Here is a 24764-nt window from a genome sequence, read left to right as displayed (position 1 = left end):
ACTCAAAATGACTCAAGAAGAAATAGAAATACTGAATAGCTCTATACTTTTAAAAGACATTGAATTCATTATCAAAAATATTTCTACCAAAAAAAAATATATTTCTACCAAGAAAACTTGAGGCCCTCATGGTTTCATTGATGAATTCTACCAAACATTTAAGAAAAAATAATATCAATCTTATACAGATTCTTTTAAAAATTAGAGGAAATAAGACATCTGAATATCTGAGTATGGTGACAGTTGTATAGCCACTTTTATAATCCAGTTTTCTCTCCAAACAAGAACAAGAAGGGAAAATACATTTTATACGAAACCATGTCCCTGCATAATTTGAAGACAGAAAATGTTGAAGCTACAAATAGCTCTAACAAAAAGAAAAATTATCAATCCAGGTGCACAATTCCTCCAGCTACCACCTATGCCTTCACAGCTGATAGGGCAAACTGAGAAAAACTGTGGGAGAGACAGAAGACAGGCTGGTGAAGGGACCTAAAAATGATTTGGAGCAATCACCAGAAAGATTAAATCCACTCTTAAGTCTGAAAAATGCTGGAAAAGATCCAGACAAATCCCTTAACTAAGACAACAGAGAAAGGATTCAGTGTGCGATTTAAAGGAGTAGGGACCATTCATAGGAACAGACACAATTTAAAGGAGACACCATTTGAAACACAGAACTTCTGGGGAGAAAAAGACAGAAAGAAAGATGCACTCTTTAATAATTAGGCAGTGAAGAGAAAACCAAAAAAAGGAGATAAAGTCCTGCAAAACAAAAGAGAACTGTTAAATTAGGGTGTGGAATGGGGAGATCACCTTCCCTCCACCATCAACACAAAATGCTGTTAAACTACCTGGACTTTGTCATACTTACAAAAGAGGGCACTATTAGGTTGGGAATATTATAAAATACCCAAGAACACGAACATGAACATTAGAAAACTCAAGTCCATGCAGAACTATTACAGAAAACAGGCATGGAAATTCCCCACATATCAATGACCATGAAATCAGCCATAAAATAAAGCAAAATTATATATCAGCACTCCAGACAGAAGTAAATACACCCAAACAAGCATATGAGGATGTGGGGAAAAAACATCTTGCACCTAGAATTTTAAAACTAACAAATGGGCAAAGAGGATAACAGGAATAAATGAAGAGAAAGTTGATCAAACTCGGGAAAAAATGAGAAAAAAGAATGACCAAGGTATCTTAGAAATAAAGACTAAATTACAAAGTGTCCAGTGGAGAATAGTCTCAAAAAAAGGGGCATTTTAAAAAGGAAAGAAAACAAGGAAGTGAATGAAAATGACATAAAGAAGTAAAAATGTAGAAACAGAAGACTAGGAAAGAAGAAAATATTCACATTATAAGAGTCCCTAAAGAAGAAGAAAAAAAAAAAACAATGAACAGGTAATATTTAAAACTATAATCCAAGAAGACTTTTCAGAAACAGAAAAAGAGCTAAATCTATACGCTGAAAGGACTTCTTAGGGACTAATGAAAATTCACATAGATTGATCAACTCCAAGACATTCTGGCAAAGATACCAGCTTTCAAAGAAAAAGATAAAATCTGCAAGGCTTCCAGGAGAAAAAGATTAAATAACTTACAAGGGCAAAAGAATTAGATGGGGTATCACACTTTTCAAAACCAACACACAAGGAATGGCAACTATGAAGCAGCATTTTTTTTTTTAAATTCACACAAAGAAGTGTGAATCAAGGCTATAGAAAATGTCAAGCTATAGAAAAACCATTTTAAACAGAACTTTGAGGCTTCTACATTCATCCGTGTTTTGGAGTAATCTATTAGAAGGTGAGGTTCTCCCTACCAATAATGACTGGAAAACTTCAGAAAAAGGACTGATTGTAAGCATGTAAAAATATTTAAGCATACATCTAAGACCAAAGCAAAGGTGGGGAAGAGGACAGAGGACTAATACAGACATATGTTATGTACTGTTAACAAAGTAGAAATCATTGAACTAAAAGATGGAGAGAGAAGGCAAGAGGAAAATAGAAAAAGCTCATTGTTGTGTGGGCCATAAGTGGTGTCAAATGATATGGGGTGGGAGTGGGGATGAGGGGAGCCAGAAAGCCAGGCAGTAAAGATTTAAATAAGAAAATAAGGGTTTAAGGGCCTTTTTAAAAGAGGTAAATATAAAGGCAACCACTAGAACAAAAACATAAACCTTCCTAAGTACCAAAAAATATTTACAAATAAAAGAACAAAGAATACACAACTCATAGAGAAGCATAATAAATATTTTAAAATACACATAACCATAAAATATTTTGTCAAAATGTCAGTCTTATTGATAAATGTGAATGGGCTTAACTCATCTATTAAAAGAAAAAGGTTTTCAATTTGCCTCACAAAATATGACCTATATATATGCTGCATATATAAGAGACACACCTAAAACAAAGTAGACTCATAAAGACTAAAAATAAAGGGGTAGACAATGATAGCAATCCTGATATCAGGCAAAGTAGAATTCAAGCCCCAAAGCACTAAGCACTACAAAGGACATTTTTTTAATGGTAAAAGGTACATGTAACACATAAAAATATGTGCACAAAATAACACAGCAATAACCTTTATGAAGTAAAATTTCAGGAAGTACAAGGAGAAATAGGTAGAAATAAACTAATAATATGAGAAAACTATACTAACCACATTTATCAATAAAAATGAAAAAAAATGAATTATATCCCTTGTTCAGAAAAACAACAACAAAGTGGACCAAAAGAAAACATGAGGAAGGAAATAATAAAGAGCAGGAATGAATGAAATAATTATAGAGAAATAGCAGATCTAATTAACAAATTAAAATTCTGGGTCTTTAAAAATAAAAATATACAAATTACCAAATTGCCAAGAAAAAAAAAAGAGAACATACAAATAGCGAAATAAGAAATAATAAAGGAGAAATAACCATTGAAGCAGAAGACACTTTTTAAAATCACAAGAGACTGCTTTATAGTCTTCTCTACACATAAATTTGAAAACTTAGATGAAATGAATACTTTCCTAGGAAAATAGTTGCCACAACTGACTGCATTTGATTTAGAAAGCTTAAACAAGCCAATAGACAAAGTCTCTGAGGAACTACTCCACCAACAAAACAAAACAAAAAACAAAACAACACTAGGTCCAGGTGGTTTTTCAGAAAATTCTATCAAACCTTCAAGGACCTGATAATCCCAGTCTCTATAAATTATTGCAGAGCATTGAAAGGGAAGGAAAACTTCTCAACTCCTTATATGAGGCATGTGTAACACTTATACCTACACCAAATAAGGCAAAGAAACAAAATATTACTCATGCATATTGATGCAAAATAGTAAATAAAATAATAGGAAACCCAAGTCAAAAATATTAGAATCCAAAATCACATTAAGAAGGTAATATACCATGACTAATTTGGATTTACTCCTGGACTAATGCAAGACTGATTTAATGTTAGGAAATCCACTAATAGTGTACAACATATTAATAGCCCAAATGAAATAAATTACAAAATTATCTTCACAGATACAAAAAAAAGTCTTTGAAAAAAATGCAACATTCATCACAATACAAAAGTAATCAAGTAAATGGATATTGAAGTGTATTTTTTAAATGATAAATGTGTGTGTGCAAGTTTAAAAAGCAGATATCTATAGTTCCCTACCCATTGTATAAGAAAAGAGATATAGGAAAGCATGTCTGCTCATCTCTGCAGAAGAAATATATAAAGGATGAACTAGAAAATAAAGACAATGGTTACCTACAGGGCTTAAGTTGGACAAGGGAATAGAAGGAAGGGTGCAATTAAGTAAGGATGAGAAGGAAACAATACTTCTCTTAATATATTTTCAGTATCTCTGACTCTTAGAGAACCATGGTAATAGTAATCTTTCACATAGCACCCAAAATAATCAGTTCTTTTTTGTGGGTGGAATTAAAAGGGAATACAGACAGTAGGAAATGAGCCTAACTGTATTACAAGTGAAAATGTGACCACACTGAAGAGAATGGGAAAGAAAAGACTTAAGCTAAGTAAATTTCAGGAAACAATATTTTGACTGTACACTATAAGGCTAAAAACAAAAATTATTGTACTGTTCTCTTGTTTGTACAGGGATATGGTTTTGTAATTCTGTAACTATTGTATGTGTATATGAGGATTGAACAAACAAGTGAATATAGATCATTAGGGACAGATTTTACCTAAGAAAGAAGTTACAAATGAGGAAATTGGAGAATCTACAATGAACTGTGTTAGAATTTGAGGTATCAGGAGACTCATGTGTTTAATATACATACAGATGGATATAGAAATATATATGTGTTTGTATGTGTAGATATACATACATAGGTCTCCTAGCTTTATATGCTGCAAGAAGTGGTACCCCAGCTGCAATGAACATACCGGAAGCCATATCTTGGTTTCTGAACACCACTTTCCATGAAGGGAACCAGGACTTCTTGGAGAAGCAGTTGATTCCAGTGCCAGGGCAAGACATGATGAAGCTGGAATATTTAGTGGTACCAGAAATAAGGAAGTGCTCAGAAAAAGGATGAAGGTATGTCAAAAGGACATAGGAACCAACTTGAAGAAGCTCCTAGTAGCAAAACCTAGAACTTGAATAGCAGGATAAATATAGTATTGGATTGTGATCCATAGAATAAACCAAATACCCAGGAATCCATACTGAAATAAGTAAAAATTGAATAAATAAATGAGAGTGAAAGGATAGTTCTTTCTTACAGAATAATTCTAACTAATAAAATGTAGAAGGAATGAAAATAATAGAAACCTGTGAGGCAAACATCGCAGGAATAATTGTTGCAAGGAAGATCTACCAATGGATGCTAAAATCAGTGGGTATAAGTTTAACTTGAAACAGGATATTTTCATAATCTCAAAGTATCCTCCCCAAGATATTTATCACTTAGAAAAACACCATAACTTTACAGTGGAGAAAACTGATATTAACCAAGTAAACCAAGTGACCTAGTTAAGCTTCACCAATAATACAGTTTATGGATATCATGTACCCCTCCCAAATATAATGCACTGAGAAGGACACAGCATCACTTCTATGATGTCCTTGCTCCCCAAAAATGTAATAATGTTTGATAATGAGAAAACATCAGACAAATCCATACTGAGGAACATTCTGCAAAAGAATGACCAGTACTCATCAAAAATATCAAGGTCGTAAAAGACAAGGCTGAGGAACTGTTGCAGATTAGAGGAGAGTAAATAAATATATCTCTGAAGTGCAGTGTGGAATCCTGAATTGGATACTAGAACAAGAAAAAAGGACATAAGGAGAAAAACTGGCAGATAATGAGAAAGGTCTGTAGTTTAATCAATAGTATTGCACAGATGTTAATCTGGACACTAAATATTAAATGCTTTCCGCTCAAATCAGAAACAAAACCAGGATGTATGCTGTTTCTGTTTTTATTCCATATGATTCTAGAGTTCTTAGAGAGTGCAGTAAAGCAATAAAAATAAATAAAAATCATTAAGATTAGAAAGGAAGAATAAAGACTGTATTTATGCATGAGCATGATTGACCATTTAGAAAACCATACAAAAATTAAGTGAACTTAGTATTGTCACAAGATAAAAGGACAAGAAACAGAAATCTATTATATTTTTTTATATGCTAGCAACAAACAAGTGAAAAATTAAAAACTTCTGCTCTTCACAAGGTACCATTAAGAAAATGACAAGGCAAGCCACCGAGTAGGGGAAAATATTAATAACACTTCTCTGATAATGGATTTGTATTCCAAACAATATCAAGAATTCCCACAACTCAGTAAAAAAGGGGACAACCCAATAAAAAATGGGCTGACTCAACAAGGACTTTGCAAAAGATCTATGAATGGTCAACAAAGATATGTGAAAAGAACTCCACATCTGATAATATCAAGTGTTGGCACAGATGTGGAGCCACTGGAACCCTCAAACATTGCTGATAGAAATGTAAAAACGACAGTGACTTTGGAAATCAATTTGGCATTTCTCAGAAAGTTAAACATATGTTACCATATGACCCAGCAATTCCACTCCTAAATAAGATGGGCAAAGCTAATATGAGGTGAAAAAAAATCAAATCAGTGGTTACCTGGAGCTAAGACAGGGAATGGGGAGAGAGAGAATACAGAGGATCCCAAGGGGGCAATAGGAATGTTCCATATCTTGAATGCAGTTATCTGGGTATACTTCAAAACTCATTGAAATGTAAACTTAAAATGAGTGCTTATTGTAGGTAAATTAGATTTTAATAAGGTTGCTTTTAATTAAGGTAAAAAAATTAATGATCAGAGTTAATGTTTATTGAACATTTACTTTAAGTGCTTTCCATATTCTGCATCATCTTACTGAATTCTCAAAACCACTTTATTAGGTAGGACTTTATTATCCCCATTTTTCAGCTGAGGAAACAGATAGAGATCCCAGTAAAGAACAAGGATTTGAACCCAGGCCATCTGACTGCAGAACCTGTGCTCTTGACCACTGTGCTACAGGGCTAGAACATCAGGTATCTCTCCCCCGATATTAATAAAAAATTAATAAATCTCATCCTCAGGACATGCTAACCACGCTTTCTCTTTGGAGCAGCCAAAATAAGTGAGTGTGGATCTGGGAAATGAGGGGAGGAACCAAAGGCAGAGGCGGCCTAGGGTAGAACAGCTTTTGTCCAAGCCTGGACTCCGGCTCCTGCATTGGAATCACCTGGTGCCTGGTCCTTGCCTCACCCTAGACTGACCCAGTCTCTGGGGTGGGCCTGAGATCTGCATTGTATATGTGCCCCAGTGAGAACAATAGAGACAGGACTGTGCAGAGGGAAGTCTGTGTGTCAGACCAGCCTGGGTTTAAATCCTGGCCCCTCCTAACACTTTCTCACCTCTCTGCGCCTCAGCTGGCTCATACCCACCATGGGCGTCATAATAGTACCAACTGCATAGGGTGGCTGGGAGATTTACGTGATTTGAGGGAGAATTAGGTGTAGCGCCTGGCACAAAGACACTGGATATATGATGGATTAAAGTAACAGTTGAATGAGGGATCGAGCTCCACTCAGCACCTCTCTCTTTCTCCTTCCTCTCCAGGCCCCGGCCTGGCCTTTATCGCTTACCCCAAGGCTGTCACCATGATGCCTCTCTCCCCACTGTGGGCCACTTTGTTCTTCATGATGCTCATCTTCCTGGGCCTGGACAGCCAGGTAAGGGGGGATCCCAGGCTGGGAGGGCAGGGAGGCCACATGCTACTCTCAGGAGCAGCTCAGGGACCTTACCCACACCTCAGTGCTGGTTGTCTGGGCCCCGCCCACTGTTCCCACCCTGCTCTCCTCTTAGCACACCGTGATCTCCACGGTCACCCTCAGACACAACTGTATGGCTCCTTCCACAGCTTCCCAAACACTTTTCCTTACCTGAAATTCTCAACTCCCAATCCAAGTTTTAAAAAATTGCTAAATTCTTGCATCCTGTGAAAATACTTCTGTGCAATAGCACCACCTAGCAAGCAGAAGAAATTCTCAGAGAAAAGGCAGTGGTTAATGGTATCCAAGAGCTCTACTACCACGTGTCCATGTCCCAGGCAAATTGCGGGGGACACAGGAGCACAGAAAAGTACCCTCTCCTTCGTTCCTCCATCTCTGTTATGCCCCCCGACACGCTCCAGGTGGCCACATGGGTCCTCAGCACCACCATCAGCTCCCCAGTGCCCCTTATCCCAGAGGCCTGCTCTCTTCCTTCTCATTGTTACTGATCCAGCTCTCCCCACCCACCCTCCTCCTGGCAGCCTGCCTTCCTCAGCAAAGGGTGTATAGTTAGAACTAGCAATTTATCTGCATACATTTTCCTTTATCTCCCTGTGAATTCATGCCCTTCATCTTCTCACACTGTAAAACTCACCTCTGCCTGCCCTCCCAGCCCTCCTCCAGTGCTCTTCTGGATTTTCCAGCCAGATGCCCGTGGCCTCCGGTCACTCACCACTCTTCGAAATCTACCCTATTTCCTGCTATTCCAGCATGGTGGGTTTCTCTAAGAGCCCCAGTGAATGTCTTCCACCTAAAGCTGTCCTGGCACAAAGGCACTGAATATATGATGGATTGAAGTGACAATTGAATGAGGGACTGAGTTCCACCCAGCACCTCTCTCTCTCTCCTCTACCCATGACCTTGTGCTAGTCACTTAGCACCCAAACCTCATACCAGTATGTCTGTCAATCCAGCCAAGTCCAATTTCTTCCCCTGGGTGATTTCTCAGAAACTGCTGAGCCGAGCTGCTGAAGCACCGGGTGTTTCTGCTGATAATCTTCTCTTCCATTGTTGCGGGCAGAGGCCTTGGGAAGGATTGGCAGCTTGTGCGTGACAGTGACCATCCTGCACAGGGAGGTGGGGGCTGGGGCCTTGGCTCTGTGAGTCTCTGGGGGTGTTGAGCACTTGGGCCAAGATGCTGTGTTAGCAAGGGGGACTGAAGTAGCAGACTGAAGTTAGCAAGGACCCAAGTGGGCAGGTGGCCACACGTGTGCTGCACTTGCCGAGCCTGGGCCACACCCTCCTTTCTCTGTCACAGTAGCCACATGGACTGGGATGAAGAAACTGAGGCTGAGTGAGTTGCTAGAACATGGACCCAGGTTTTTCTCTTAGCCCGCATGCTCTGCTGTCTCTTCAGTTTGGGTCCTGGATAAACAGCCTTCCTTGAATTCTTCCTTTCCCTGAGGACCCTGGAGAAAGAAGGACTGAAGACAGCCTTGCAGAAGAGGCAGGGTAGTCTGGAACCTGGGAGCCTGGGCTTTGGAGTCAGGCAGGGCTGGGTTTGAGTCTCAGGTCACAACTTTTATCAGCTGTGCTCTTCTGGGCTAGTCACTTCACCTTTCTGTGCTTGTCCCTTTTTCTGCTCAGTAAAGATGGAAATACCTTTCCTGAGGAGGTAGAAATGAATTGGAAAGGATGTGGGGCTAAGAAATGGCTCCAGGGAAGGAAATGTCTCCACACTGCAATCAGCAAAGGAAGCCTTTACTTCTTTTACTTCTCTTCGTCTTGGCAGTCCAGCCCAGTGGTTAAAGTCCAGTCTCTGGAACAAGATTGCCTTGGTCCCTACCCAGGCTGTATCTCTGAACACCTCTGTGCTCTCGGGCAGGTGGTTTACCTCCTATGCTTCCACATCATCACTTACAAAACAGGGATGATAATAGTACTACAGAGATTAAATAAATGAATACCTGTTAACTGCTCAGAAAAGAGCCTGGCTCACAACAAGCACCATGTATTCACCATTATTTATTATTATTTTTATTGATTTATCAAAAATTTTCTGAGCATCTCCTCTGTGCCACTGGGAATAGATGAAAATGGCATGCATGGTCCCTGCCCTCCAGGGTCCCAGCTTATAAGGAGGTAGCTGTAAGCTCCATGGGCACCATGAGGTGGGTGAGCAGGAATAGAATGGATACTGTGTGTCTTGCCCAGTCTCAGCATGGTGGGATGCAGACACTTAGTGGCACAAGTTCTGCTGTCTTAAGCCTGCACAGTCTGGCTGGGCCCAGAGAGTCCCATAGCAGAAATGTAAGAGCTGGGCGTTGGCTCACCTCTGATTGCTCTCCACCCATCAGACAGGGAGCTTTCCCAGAAGCGAAGGACGGGAGAACTATCACAGTCCTAGGGAATGAGGAAATCCAGCCCTGCTCACAGAGACTGACCAGAGCCTGCCACTAGCGAGCACTCAGCTCTCAGGACAGTTATGGAGACTCCCATCTTGCCTCCCAGACAGCGTCTCGTTTAAGTGGTTGACCCCAGAACAGGGCCCAGCACACAGGCACATGACAGGAAGCATGCGAGAGAAGGAGTACTAGCTTTCGAGTCAGGAGTATCCAGTTGAAGTTCCGACTCTGCCACTTCCTATCTGAGCAACCTTGGGCGGGTTACTTCCCCTCACTGAGCCTCAGTGTTCTCATCTGTTAAGTGGGTTTGCTGGAAATCTGTAAGTGCCTGGATTGTTATTATTCTCAGGCCTTCTGTCTGTGTGCGTGTGGAAAGGAGGGTAAGGCCCAGTGAGAGGGAAGCCCGGGGGTTAGGTCTGTTGCACTTGTCCAGAGCTGGGACCACTAAGAACAGACTTTCTCTCAGGCTTGATGCCATCCTATCTGCCCTCTGCAGTTTGTGTGCGTGGAAAGCCTCGTGACTGCTGTGGTAGACATGTACCCCAAGGTCTTCCGGAGGGGTTACCGGCGGGAGCTGCTCATCCTGGCCCTGTCCATCGTCTCCTATTTTCTGGGCCTCGTGATGCTCACAGAGGTGAGTGATGTGGAAACAAGTAAGTGACGTGAACATGGTAACTTAAAGGTTAAGTGCTGGGCTCTAGGTTAGGCAGGTCTGATGTCAAATCCCAGCTCTGGGATTGGTCATGTGACCCCAGCTAGGTCTAGCATTTCTCTAGGACTCATTTTCTCCTCTTTGTGGAGATCCCTGGAAGTTCTCATTGAGCCCTAAGCATAACATCTTCACGTGTGTGAAAGCTCAGCTCACGGTCACCGTGGTCACTACCAGAGGGGAGTAAAACTCACAAAGAGAAAGACTGGGGTTATATGGTCATTATCCACCCTAACAGTACTTTTGGGTGAAAGGGACAGTGTCAGCCACGGACCCCTCAACCAGGTACTGCTCTTGAGCTGAAGTTCAGAGCAGGCTCTTCTGGAATTTCCGTGAAAACAGACGTGCATGAGAACATTTGGCACATCAGGCCCCTTGTCTCCCATCTCTGCTGGGCCTGTGAGTGAGGAAGTGTTCACCATGACCCCCCACATTAAGACTCTCATGATACCATGTTTCTCCTCCCCGCCCCTGCAATGATCCTGTCTAATAAATATTTTTTCAAGTACCTTGGGAAGGTGGGATGAGATATCTTTCTCCCCACGCTGACAAAACTAGTTAATTAAAAACACACACACAGAGAAAACTGTTGCCTAGAGACAAGAAGAGGTTTTAAAAGAAACATAGAAAGAAATGAGGGAACTCCAGTCCATTGAAGCAGCTGAGGTGACATTGAGGTTGGTCTGTGGACCCTCTGCTTCTTACTTAGCTCAGAGGCTGCCTCCTAGAAGGCTCCTCTGCTTTCCTTCCTCAAGCACTTAGCTCCAGGCTTGGCCCAGCCTTTCTCCCACCTTAGAATGACCGCTGTGTTCACCTGTCTCTCTGCGTCCAGGCCCCAAGGTCTATGAAGACAACAGCTGGCCTTCACCGGCTCTGTGCCCTTGGGGCCTGGCAGGGGGTGGACACTGAGGGAGTGGTGGCTGGTGTTATTACTGCTCCTAGTCATTGTCACATTAATGGGAGTGATAATCAGCTTTGAGCAAATGAATGGTGTGGCACTTCCCGTTTCCATCTCTCCTCTCCCCGCATGGGGAAAGCAGCTCTGCAATGAGCAGGGCTTCATTAAGTGCTGATTAATTATACAAAGTAGAGTCTTTGTCACATACAAATTGGGGGGTTAATGTGATATGTTAACGAGGCTGATGGGAACGGGGCTACAAGAAGAGCGGGCATTGGCTTGGGCGTCACTGGCTTGGAACAGACAGGCAGAGGACCCTCCTGGACCTCCAACCCCAGTGCCCCCCGCCTTGCAGAGCCTCCATGCCTACTCTTCAACCCGAGGCCACAGGTCTGCCCAGGGGTGCCTCATGGCCCCTGGGGCCCATCAAGGAAATAGCGCTGTGCTGACTGTTAATCAGCACACACTTGGGCTTCACATGCCAGCCCTCCGCCTCCATGCAGGAATATCTGTGAGTGATTGCACCAGGGAAGTTCAAATTGCCAAATGGGCCATGTGGGCCTCAGCCTTCACAGTAATTGCTGGCAGGATCTTATCCCTCATTTACACACATTTAAAGTGTGGCTTTAGGGAAAAAATAGGCCACAGATTTCTTACCCTTCACCATGGCGGTGTGGTGGAGAATTCAGAGCATGGGCTATGCAGCCGTACCACCTAGGTTCAGGCCTCAGTCCCACGACTGGCTAGCTGGATGACGCACCACGACCATTCTTGCTCCTCTGTGCCTCAGTTTCTCCTATGAAGACTTGAGGACAGCAGTTATGCCCTTCTTGTAATTACACACGCTATAGGGATCTGGCAGACTGAGACATGGGAAGCAGTTCAATCAGAGCCCAGTACTTGGAGAGGGCTGCATCTGTATACATGATGTTCATGGGAGAAGACATTCCAGAGAGCAGTTAGGAGCATGGTCTGAGCTGTTAACTCAGAAAGCTGAGCACATTCCTAGCCACAGAGGAGCCTCAGACCTGCTTCTCACTCTCATAGCCCTGAATATCCACCACATTCAGCACCAACAGGAGGCCCTAGACCAGATATGTTCCAGAGATCCCCTTTGTTTCACCCCTGCTGTGTTTTTAAGAACATGAAGAGGTTGCCAACAATTGAGAAGGACTTCTCGTGAAAATCTGGATTTCTGGCCTCTTCTAGAAAAATCTGCAGATCTGGCCGCACCCAGGCTTGCCTCCCCAGCAACTTTCTTAAGGCATTGCGTGGCCACATGGGGCCTGTGCTCTCCAGTTACCCCCAGTCCCCCCACTTCCTGGTGTCACACACTGGGCCCACCTCTTTTCCTCATGTCATCTGTCTGGCCCTCTGGGCATCGAGATGCTGCCCCAGATCCAGCCAAAGAGATGAGTGAGGAAACAAACAGTCCCAGCCTGTGTGTGGTCTCAGAGGGTAGAAGGAGGCCCTAGAGGCCGTGGGAGCATTGGCTGAAAGCTTAATTCCAAGGAACAGGAGGCTATCCAGGCTTTGTCCTGGCCTCTTACCTTCCTGTCCTGACATTCACAATGCCTCCCCCAACCGGACCCTCCTCTTTTCTGCTTTTATTTCTCCTGCTGTTGATTGTGTTCTCCTAGGGGCTGTCATGTGTTATAAAGATTACCTATATAGATCCAAACCCTTCTGAGAGCTGCAGCCGCTGCCCTCTTCTCCTGCCCAGATGCCATCCCTCCTTTTTAGAAACCTTCCTGGTCATCTGGCCTCCGAGGCCTTTCCCTCTCACACTGGCAGTAGATACAAAGAGAACTGGTATGGGGGCCTCCCCAGCAGAAGCCCAGAGCTAACAGAGCACCTGACGGGAAAACTTTTTTAAAAAACTGTGAATCCATAAAATGTGCTGCAGAGCCCTGAAGAGAAGATAAGTCTGTCAAAAGGGGCTTCTTGGAAGAGGTGACATTTGAGCTGAGCTGTGAAGGAACTTACCAAATAAAGGAGGGACAGCATATGCAAAGGCACAGAGGCGAGACCATCCCTTAGTCTGTCAGGGGGAAGCATAGGGAGGTCTGCTGGGAGGAGGGGGAGACAGGCCAAGTGAGGGGGCTGCTCTGACTGGCAGGCTGACAGGAGCCAAGGGGTAGTGTTAAACTATAGAGTGACATGATTGGATTTGCATAGTAGAAAGGTCCTAATGAAAGGTGATGTGCGGGGAAGGGGGTGAGGCTCCAGGCAAGGAGAGCAGTGGGGAGGCTGTCAAAGCCATCAGGGAAAGAGGCCGAGGCTGCCCAGCCTCCAGTCTCAGGTTTTCTGTGTGGTCTCTGGCCTTCAGGAAGGAGCAGAGATGAGAGAAACCCTCGCAAGCCCAGCAACCCCAGAGGGTGCTACCTTCGGGGTGCCTAGGTGCAAAGGCTGTATTGTTTGGGGAGACTAGGAAGAAGCCGTCTGCTCTGGTGGAAGTGACGCTGGGCTGATGGTAGCCCCAGGGCCAAACAGAGGGCCTTTCCAAGGCCAGCTGGCCGACCTGCTATTCCATGTGTCTTTGCATCCCCGTGTCCACGTACCTGTCCTCCCACTCTGCAGGGTGGCATGTACATCTTCCAGCTCTTCGACTCCTACGCCGCCAGCGGGATGTGCCTTCTCTTTGTGGCCATCTTCGAGTGTGTCTGCATCGGCTGGGTGTATGGTAAGTAGAGGCCGGGCCCACCCACACGCCAGCAGCCTGTCATGGTGCCCAGCATACGGACACCTAGGGCTCTCTGCGCTGGTCTCCTTCTGTAGCCACCCTTCCTCCTTTCCCTCAGAGGATCAACCTGTCACATTTGTCAGGAGAGCTTCTTGTTCTTATACCCCCGAAGCACAGGGAGGGGTTCCAGACTCAGGAACTGTGACCTTGGGCCAGTGCCTCAGCCTCTGAGCCTCAGTTTTTCCTTCTGTAAAATGGGGTAGTCCTCCCATGTCTCCAGGTAGGAGATAGTGTGGGCAAAGTCATCAGCACAGTGCCTGGCCCTCATTGAGCACCTGTCTTTTGGTCCTCCTGTTTCCTAAATCGGATGAGTGGATGAGGATTGCTGGACTCAGTGATGATGGCTATTCCTGCTGTGAGCATAGCTTGGGAACAGGCCTCCCTGTGAGCTGCCCCACTCATTAGCAGCCCCGCCAGGTGTCCCCTTCAGAGCCCTGCCCCCTGCCCCCACATATGTCAGCCAGGCCTTGGCCCTGCCTCTCAAAGGGACCATCTTCAACCTTTCTCCAAGAAATGTTTCCTTACGCACTGTTTACTGGGCCTCACTGACCAAGGTCAGGAAGGGTCTTTCCAGCATTGGTCCAGAATTCCTTCTACTGCAGTATATTCTGAAAACTCACATAGGTAACATCTTGGTAGTTGTTAAGTGGTAAATAAAGTCCCTGCTGTCCTTTGTCTGTTGGGCTGGGGAAAGCAAACCCTCCTAGCCCTCCCTCTGAGTCTTGTACAAAAATTCTCTGGGGTGTGTGTGCCTGTTTGTTTTATTCTGGACAGGAAGCAATCGCTTCTACGATAACATCGAAGACATGATTGGCTACCGGCCATTGTCGCTCATTAAATGGTGCTGGAAGGTTGTGACCCCCGGGATCTGCGCGGTAAGGGCCCTGCCAGAAGCTGCCTCCAGGCTGGCCACCCACTCTCCCCTTCTAGCACCGCAAGCCTGGCCGAGGCTGGCCCCCTGGGAGACCCTCTGTTCTTCCAGAGAGTGTGCAGCACCCGACAGCTTTCTAAGTGGCAGTCGTGGGGACAGTTTCTGGGCTTGGCCAGGGAGGGGCCTTCCTGGGATCCCAGCTCTGCCACCAGCTTGCTGTGTGACCATGAGCAAGTCCCCTCCCTTCTCAAGGCCTCGGATTCTATACCTGCAAGCTAAGTGGCTGGGGCCTGTCTCCATAAGGGCCAAGGATCGTATGAGAGACAACATTTAGCTTTGCTGTTAACAGAGAAAGCTACAGAACTGAGGTAAAGCCACACCTTGGAGAGGTCTTCACATTTAATAAACACAGCCCCACGTTCTTCACCCAGTTCTTGGCATTGAAAGTGTCTCAGAACATCTTCACAAACCATCACGGTTCTGCAAAGGCCACTTTGAAAGCAGCCCCAAGAAGGAGCTAGAAAATTCCTTACTGGGCAGAGGCTGGGGATAAGGCTTCTGGGGTGGGAAGGGTCTCAAAGCCCTGTTGAGGTACTGGGATCTGTGGGATTCCATTCCTTATGTGAGGTGGCACAGGGCCTCGCCTGTCCAGGGCTGCCACACGGGGTGGCCCCTAACCCCGCTGGCCTCCTGCATGCAGGCCTGGGCCTGAGCCTGTCACCGAAGGCTAGCCCTCAGGGACCTCTCCCCGTCTCTCGGCAGGGCATCTTTATCTTCTTCCTGGTCAAGTACAAGCCTCTCAAGTACAACAACATCTATACCTACCCCACCTGGGGCTACAGCATCGGCTGGCTCATGGCCCTGTCCTCCATGCTCTGCATCCCACTCTGGATCTTCATCAAGCTATGGAAGACAGAGGGGACGCTGCCTGAGGTGAGACAGCCCAGGTGGGGGGAGGAGTGGCAGGGTGGCAAGAATGGCTCTGAGGGTGCTGAGGCACACGCAGGGCCTGGCTCTACCTCAGGTGGGCTGAAGAGCAGGAGCAAGTCCATGGGTCTTATCTGAGCAATGAGTATATGAAGAATGAGCCCTCATGTGTCTCCTGGGGAAGCCACGGCCAGCTCCTTCCTGGCAGGTGTTCACTCTTACCATGGTGTGAAGTCATCTCTGTGAGGCCTGGAGAGTGAGCCAGTTTCTCTGAGTGTCTTCATCTGTAAAATGGGGGCAACAGCAGTTCCCGACCTACAAAGGTTTTTATAAGGACTCAATGAGTTCATGGAAGGAAAGTACTTAAACTGGGACCTGGAACAGAGTGACAAAACGTTGGCTTTTACTGTTCTGTTAGTTCATGAAGGACCCCATCCCCAGGACAAAGGCAGAAGGTCTGATGTTGAGGGAACAACTATCCCCTGTCATCACCATGCTAGACTCTCTACATGTTATCTCCCTTAGTCCTCAGAGAAAACCAGGGTGCTGGCCTCATTTTCTGCCTTCAGCAGGTAGAACCTGAAATTAAAGCTCAGAGAAATGAAATCGCTCAACCAAAAGTTCACATCGCACAGCCAAAACTTAGTAAACCAAATTTTTTAAATTGCGGTATAATTGACATAAAGCATTATGTTGGTTTTAGGTAACAACATAATGGTCTAATATTTGTATGTGTTGTGAAATGATCACCACCCTAAGTCCAGTTAACATCCCTCAGCACAGTTACAAATTCTTTTCTTGTGAGGAGAACTTTTGAGATCTATTATCTTAGCAACTTTCAAATATACATTACAGTATTATTATCCATAGTCACTGTGTTGTGCATTACATGCCCACGACTTGTTTATTTTCTGACTGGAAGTCTGTTCGTTTCTGCCCCTTCGCCCATTTCACCTCCCATCCCCCCGCCCACCTCTGGCAACCACCAGTCTGTTCTTTGTATCTTTGAGCTCAGGTAGGTTTTGTTTGTTTGTTGGGTTTTGGGAGTTTTTGTTTTTTTTTTTTTTTAGGTTCCACATATAAGTGAGATCATATAGTGTTTGTTCTTGTCTGGCTTATCTTGGCGTAATGCCCTCAAGGTCCATCTGTGTTGTCACAGACAGCAGGATTTCCTTCTTTTTTACAGCTGTGTAGATGTACCGTAACTTCTTTATCCTTTCATCCATTGAGGAACAGTAAGGCTGTTTCCACCTCTTGGCTGTTGTAAATAGTGCTGCAGTGAATGTTGGGGGGGAGGTGTACATACCTTGTCAAGTTAATGTGTTCCTTTCCCTCAGATAAATACCGGAGTGGAATTGCTGGATCATATGGTAGTTCTATTTTTAAATTTTGATGGAATTTCATACTAGTTTCCACAGCGGATACCAAATTTTATTAAAAACAATTTTATTAAAGTATGTTTAACGTATCCTAAGATTCACCCATTTGGAGTATACAATTCAATGATTTTTATAGTAACTTTCTGTGTTCTGTGTATTACAGTCATCACCATGAATCAGCTTTAAAACATATCCATCCCCCTAATAAGACCCCTCATGCTCATTCAGTTTACCCTGTTCCCGCCCCAGACACCACCCATCTCCTCTCTTTCTCTCTGGATTTGCCTGCTTGGACATTGTCGGTCAGCAGCACCGTGTGTGGTCCCTTGGGGGCAGGTCGGGTGGTAAGCCGCACTGTCCTACTCCAGAGCACTCGCAGGCTCTTTACTCTCCTTGCCCACCTGCTGGCACGTCACATGATTTGAGTCAGTATCTCACTCATTGAGCGAACTGCTGCGTGCCAGACACTGTTCTGTTTCAGCCATGATGCCATTTTACCCTCATAGCGGTCCTGTGAGGTGGAGGCTCTTACTACCCCCACTTCACAGAGGAGGAAGCTGAAGCACAGGGAAGTGAAGCAACTTGTCCAAGGGCACACAGCCTCGGAGTGGCAGAGCAGAAGCTCTGAACGGTCGTCACCTGAGTTTCGCTATCTCCTTCCTCTGCTCGGACTGGCCACCCTCCAGAGATCTCAGGGGTTCACCTCTCTCTCCCAGAACAAGGCCAAAAGGAGATGGGAGTGGATGTGTATGCAAACACCCAAACATGAGTGCTAGCTCAGGGCTTCGCCCAGCCTGCCTGCCCACAGGAGGGCCAAAGCTCCAGGAAAAAAGCCACATATCCAGCCCGAAGGACCAAGCTGAGAAGTCTCTTCCTCAAGCGTGCCCATACCACCTGGGAAAGTTTCCTTGGCTCCTGCAGGGAATGTAGGTCAAGGGCAGTCAGTTCTGATCCGGAACCAAACCATGTCCTTGGTTCCTGCAGGCCCCTGCCCAGACATCCAGTGGCCTTTGGTTTTCAGGAATGCCCAGTGTCGGGTGGGCAGGTGGAAGGAGAAGCTACTTTCCTGAGCTTCTTCCATCTCCCTGAGCTCACGAATCTGCCTCCACAGAGAGCAAGACTTATTAATGACAGCAGAACCGGTTTCCAGGCCTTGCTTACTGAGGAAACTTGTGCCAGTTAGTTCACCTTCCTCTGTTTCCAGAAGGTTCTGCCAGCTGAAAGAAAGGGTCTGGATGGGAAAAGGGGGGTCAGTGGTACTTACCTGAGAGAACTGCTGTGAAAATGGATAATCTGTGGCAAGGTCAACTAATCTGAGCCTCGTGTTAATCCTAAGAGGCAGGTGCCCTTGTTCTCCTTTGACAAATGAGGAAACCAAGGCACAGAGAGGTTACGTTTCTTGCCCCAGTGAAGTGACAGAGCTGGAATTCAAACCCAAGCACCCAGCTCTGGAGCCTATGCTCTCAATCCTCTCCTGAGTGGAGCCTGGCACACAGAAAGAGTTCAGCCTGGGAGATTTGGCCTGTTAATTCCACCTGGGCTGTGTAGATTCAGCCTCTTAGTCATGGAAGCACCTGGAAGAGAAGACAGAACCTTGATCATGAAAAATCAGACCCCCAAAAGTCTTTCCAGGCTTCCTGGGAAAGGGTTTATGCCCAGAAAGGACCTCCTAAATCCTGGTCCAGTGCCTTCCCCTGATGGGTTCTGCGGGATGTCTGTGGACCTGAGGTGTGGGGCCCCAGGCAGCACTGTGACAGCAGAAGCCTGTGTCAGGAGTCTGCCTGTGATCTCTGCTCCCTCCCTGGTACAGTAGGGAGACAGCCACACCATCTGTGCCCAGCCCAAGGCTGGCCACTTTGCCAGGCAGCATGGGGCCACCATGGCTGCCCTGATGTTTCCATCTCCATGCATGGCAAAAGTAGCACACAGCACACACCACATATTCCCCTAGACAGTGGCCCTATGATGACATCACCTTTGTAGGAAGCATACCCATTTGCCCAGCAATCACAGAAACAGGGCCAAATGTACTGTAGCTCACTCCTGCAACACCCCTCTAAGGCCAGTATTGTTCTCCTATTCCACAGAAGAGGAAAATGCAGCTCCTAGAGGTTAGGTGAGCTGCCTAACAGAACTAGTGAGAGGCCAAGCAGAGATTCAAAGCCAAGCAGCTGTCTCCACTGGAGGGAGAGGTGAGGCTGTCAGCCCCAGTTATACCTGCAGTAGGCCAGGGACAGTGCTAAGCATTTCTGCAAGCCATCACCTCACTCCTCAGCAAACCCCAGGAGTGGGTACCTCTGTTGTTCCCATTTCCCAGAGGAGGAAACTGAGACCAGGGAGGTCAGTTCATCAGGCAGAACAGAGCTCTAAGTAACAGCACAGAGACCCAGACCCTGGTCTCGATGGCTCTGTGGCCCGCGGTATCCACCCGTGCAGTTGGGAGAGGCTGAGCCAGGTGCCCGGACCCTGGCAGTCCCTCTCAGACAGTTCTTCTCTCTAATCACATAGAAATTCCGGAAGTTGACCATCCCCAGCGCTGATCTGAAAATGCGGGGCAAGCTTGGGGCAGGCCCACGGACGGTGACGGTTAATGACTGTGATGCCAAACTCAAGGGCGATGGGACCATTGCAGCCATCACAGAGAAGGAGACACACTTCTGAGCCACACCTGCCACCTCGGATGCCTCTCCTTTCTTCCCTTCCCTGACCCCGTGTGTATAAATGAATACCTGAGACACGTACTTCACCTAATGATAGAGGCTTGCTTGTTTTGCACAGGATTTATTAACAAGTTAATTTTAAGATGGCTGTGTACACTCTGGTTTAAAGTCCCATTCCCTTCCTTGCCCCCAGTTATCATGTAAGTAACATTATGAAGAAATAATACTGTACAGGGACTAGCAGAGTCTTCCGTGCTAGGACGGTTTTAACCAATGTTTTCTAGGGGTTAGGGAGAAGTTGTATCATATGGTCAAACTTTTATACTTGGGCTGTGGGGCAGGTGGGGTGGGAGTGATGCCTGATCTCTGTCAGCCTTTTAGCTGACCTGTCCATGTCCAGTGTTCCTCCCTGACCATTACAGCTGCCCCTCTTCATGCCCCCAGGGACAGCTTTGCCTTCAAATCCTGCCTTTGCCGTCCCCAACCTCTTAGCAGTGGGTTTGCAGACAGCAAGGCTGTGTCAGAGAAGAGAAAGTGATCTTTCTGCCCTGATCCCACTAAGTGACCTTGGGTGCTCCCATCCCCTCCCTGGGCCTCAGTTTTCCCATTTCCTAAATGGGGAGGGCCAAATCAAGTGATCTCTGAGGTCCTTCCTGACCTGGCCAGGTCTCTTGGGGATTCTCTTGTTATGTCTCGCTGACTGTCAGACCTGACCTTGACCTTGACCTTTAATTGTTCTGAAGGCTTCCCCCTGCTTATTTAAAATCAAGTTTGTCATGGAAATGATGTGGCATTTTCCCCCTTAAACTCTAGGTTGATGCATCTGTGAGTGGTTCCATTCTCTGGAGTCTGGCCAGGTCCTCAGCCCCCGTGACAAGGCTCCTCCTGTCCTGTCCATCTGCTCTCCCTGTCATGTCTGCCTTTCCATCTTCATGGGGCTGACTGGAGTCACCTGCATGCTGGTTTTCGGGGTCAGGAAGCAGCCGCTATTCCCTTGCAGCTGTCTGTCCTGCCGTTGCTGCTGCCCCAGTCAGGATCTGTGTCTAGGACCTTCTACCAGCTTTCCAGGGGAAGGAACCCCAGTAGGGCCTGGAGCCTTGTTTTGTCCTCTGGCCCCTTCATCTGCCTGCCACCTCCTCCCTCTCTCTCTTACGTCCTCTGCCCTCTTCTCTCTCCTGCTTTCCTGCTACCTCTTAGTCCTCCCCATCCTCCTCCTTATCACCAGCAGAACCTTCTCTCCCTACCCATTTTTTGGGAGCTATCCTACATGCACCTCTCACCAAGGGGGCTGAGAAGCCTCAGCCCTTATCCTGGAGGAGAGAACTGGGCTCCCACCCCTCCCTCTGTGCAGGCCTGGGGGTGGGGATAGGGGGGCGGTGAGCCCAGTGCTTCCTCAGACCTCTCTGCCTGACTTCTCTCTCTAATTGGATTTCCTTGGCCTTTTGTCTTGGATTCTGAGTTATTTGGGATCTGGGAAGGTACATTCTTTATCCTTTTCCTTTATGTCTCCAGTTTTATTTGGTGGAAACCAGAGCTTACTCCAAACCAAGGCCTTAGTTTCCTGTAGGGAACCCACATGTTTGATTCATCCGAAGCTTTCCAAACAGACAGCTTCTCTGGTCTGGCCAGCCCCCATCGAAGCCTGAGTTTGTTAGAAGGGATGCCCAGTGCCCTCTCTGAGGTAGGCTGGGATGCCTGGTTCTGGGCCCCTTTTTGTACACACTGCCCAGGACTGCTATCGGATCTGGTGGACCCAGGAAATGGACCCAGGAGGATCGGGCCTCATGCTGAGCCTTCTGCTGTGTCTGTCCTGTCTACTCTCTCCCACCAGGTGCCGGGGAGAGAGACTCCCCACTGCTGCTGCTACCGGTTCTCCACCTACAGCTCTGAAGCCTCACTAGGGATGGGATGCACTGCACTGTACCTGTGGCACTTAACATTTCACTCACTTAACACTACTCATGGGGCAGGGTGGAGGGAGGGCTTTTGCTCTTTGTTTTTTGTAATTTCCTACTAGTATTTGGGCAACTTGGGGCAGGGCAGGGAGGGAAACGTGGGGGCAGGGGAAATGTCATTGTGGTGACTTTTTTGATATTCATTAGAAACAATACATCCTTTCTGAGATATTTACAGAATTATTAAAAAATGAAAAAGGTTGTACTGTTTTACATAATGAACGTTTTTATTGGGTATTCAAAGGGCACACGATTGTCTGCTTACTCATTTTTAAAAATTAAAGGAATGAACAAACTGTGTGTGGCGGTTCCTAGAAGAGTGGTCTCACTGAGTTGTCCTTCCTGTGTTTTATCACATGCATGATTTATCTGCAAAACCCTCTTGGTTCCATCCCTGGAAGTTGCAGTTTCAACTCAGGATTATAAATTAGAAGCAGCCAGGGGTGTTTCAGGAGCCCACACTTCTTCCTTCCATGTGCTCAGCATACATTGAATGTCTTCTGGGTGCTAGGTGCTCTACAGAAGTTGTCTCTTTACTCTTCAAAACAATCCCATAAAAGAGGCATCTCCCCATTTTACTTATTACTTCCCCCACTTTACAGATAGGGGAGGTTGAGGCACAGAGAAATTGGGTCTATCTGAACTCAAAGCCCGGTCTCTTAATCACTCTGCCTTTCTGTGTCTCATGCTGTGAGCCCCAAAGAAGGCAGCAGCTGCCTCGTCATGGCCACAGTGGCTGCCGCAAAGCTCATGGGCCTGACCTGCTAGGGAGACCTGCATGTCTGAGGCAGACAAAGTGGGGTGGAAAGACATTGAGGTTGGAAGCGTGGAGTCCTGATTTGGGCTCCACACTCTGCCTTGCCAGCCTCAAATTTCTCATCTCTACAAAGAAGATAGTAGCTCCTGTTTCAAGCTTGGGGTGATTATGAAGATCCCGTGAGCTCTGAGTAGGATTGGTAGAGTGTTGTATTCACATTGGTTATCATCATCCTGAACCAATAGTGCCCAGGCTCTAAAAGTGTAGCATTGCTTAGAACTTGGGCAGAAATCTCTAAATCTGCATCTGGTGATTTCCAAAGAGTTGCTTGGGACAACAAAGCATGTTTTGTCCTGCCGGTCCACAGAACAGTACGATCATTACACACAGTGTCTGCTCGTTCCTGTGTGGTTGACTCTTCTACTTCAAATCCCTGATCTCGGGATCCACCAGAAACTATCTTGGCCTCTCACACTCTGAGATGGTAACATCTGCTCATAGGGAAGGCATCCTACAGAGTTCCAGGTTCAGAAAATCTCTGACCCCCCAGAGGGTCCCTGAGAACTTCATAACTGCATAGAGCTGTGGGGATTGGTACAGTCACCTGTCTGGCACTATTCCCTCCTTGTGTCCAAAATGGTACAAAGCATCAAGACCCAAAGAGGCTGGGTCACAGAAATGTGGGTCTCCCTCATTCCCAGGAAATCTGATTGATGGGTGCTTAAGCTTATAGAATTGATAACCTATGGCATTATTTTACTCAGTAGACCCTGGAGGCTGCAGTGTGTGCTGGTGACCGTGCTGGCCAGACAGGACTCTGCAGCCTAGTTCTGTTAAGCACTGCAAATAACCAGAGCAGAGGAAGTGAAGTCAAAGACTACTTGGAAATGAAGTCGAAGGCTACTTCAGACCTAGGAGATTTTCCTCTGATTTTGGGTGGGGTGGGGGGGAAATGGGAATCAGGCACCAAAGACCTGACACTTTCTGCTGACGGCTGCAAATTTGGAAAAGGCCATGTATTCAACAGGCTTCTACTGAGTATCCATCATGCTCCATGTCCAGACCTAGAACCAGGGATATTGAGACAAGTGGAACAGCCCCTTTTCCTTGAATGTCCTGCTCCTCTAGGTCAAGAGGACGGGTGTCCACACTCCTTTGGACAGGGGTAAATGCATGCAGAAGCCATTCTTCCTTCCTAGTCTCGGCCTTCTCCAGCCAGTTTGAGTTCTGTGGTGTGGCTCTGGGCAAGTCTGTCCATTTTTCTGGGCCTCAGCTTAGCCATTGGGAGAAAGGTGAAGAAAATAAGACCCAGGGAGGAAACCTAGCTGGCTCAAGATTCCCCTAGAAGCCCTCTGCATCTTCTCAGACTGTTAAAAATCAAATGGGCCCTTGACCTGGGCATCTTGCTACCCTTTAGGGAGCCAAGTCAATCTGTTGTCAACTCTTGGCCTTCTCTGCCTCTCACTTCTGGATAAAATCCATGTTGCAGGGGATACCTATGCACGTTTCTCAGAGCTTCCAGGCCAGCTGACGTGTCAGAACCACCGCCATGAGAAACTACAGGCAGAATGTGCCAAGGACTGAGTGCTCAGGGAGTGCCAAGCAGAAGAAAAAGACTATTTACTGAGCAGCTATTATGTTCCAGGTGTCACACCTGCATTACCTCATCAGAGCCTTACAACAAATCTAAGAAGAAAGTGTTATTAATCCATTCTTCATATGGAGGAACTAAAGTTTAGAGACTAAATAATTTGCCCCAAAATGATATCAAATAGACCTCCTCGTAGGTGGAGAAGCGGGGCTGAACCAATCTTTGCTTGTTCTAAATAGAGTCCAGGTACCCAACCACCTAACCAAGGATATGGAACTTGAGCTGCACCTCAACGGACAGGAAGATTTCACCAGGCAGGGAAGAGCACTTGAGAGGAGGGGACGGCCTAAGCAAAGGTAGAGGCAGAAAAATGTCTTTAGGCAAATATGGCAGAAACTAAAATCTCCCCATCCCTGGTCTACTTTTACAAGCCCTCGTGGAACTTCACCAGCTGTGAGGGTAGCCCCTCCCTCTTCTCTCAGAGCGAGGGGCTTAGGTAACACCCTGCTTATCAAGGATGGCATCCGGTGTGACACAGTGGGTGCTCCACGGAACAGGGCCTTCAATGAACAAGTGCTTGGCTGGCCCTGGA

General features: G+C 46.2%; 1 protein-coding gene across 1 annotated transcript in view; it reads left to right on the top strand.

The window, feature by feature from the left end:
* SLC6A11 (solute carrier family 6 member 11) overlaps window positions 1-22124 on the top strand; it is a 128947-nt gene extending 106823 nt beyond the window's left edge. The window contains exons 9-14 of the mRNA XM_080827739.1: window positions 7126-7238; window positions 10179-10316; window positions 13870-13972; window positions 14807-14907; window positions 15666-15836; window positions 19718-22124. Coding sequence (XP_080683865.1) covers window positions 7126-7238; window positions 10179-10316; window positions 13870-13972; window positions 14807-14907; window positions 15666-15836; window positions 19718-19870 — 779 coding nt within the window. The 3' untranslated portion in view covers window positions 19871-22124. The remainder of the gene's footprint in view (window positions 1-7125; window positions 7239-10178; window positions 10317-13869; window positions 13973-14806; window positions 14908-15665; window positions 15837-19717) is intronic.
* Window positions 22125-24764: the final 2640 nt, after the last annotated feature.

This window comes from Martes martes, assembly GCF_963455335.1.
Source record: "Martes martes genome assembly, chromosome: 1".
Taxonomy (NCBI): domain Eukaryota; kingdom Metazoa; phylum Chordata; class Mammalia; order Carnivora; family Mustelidae; genus Martes; species Martes martes.
This window is presented reverse-complemented; position numbering and strand designations above follow the sequence as displayed.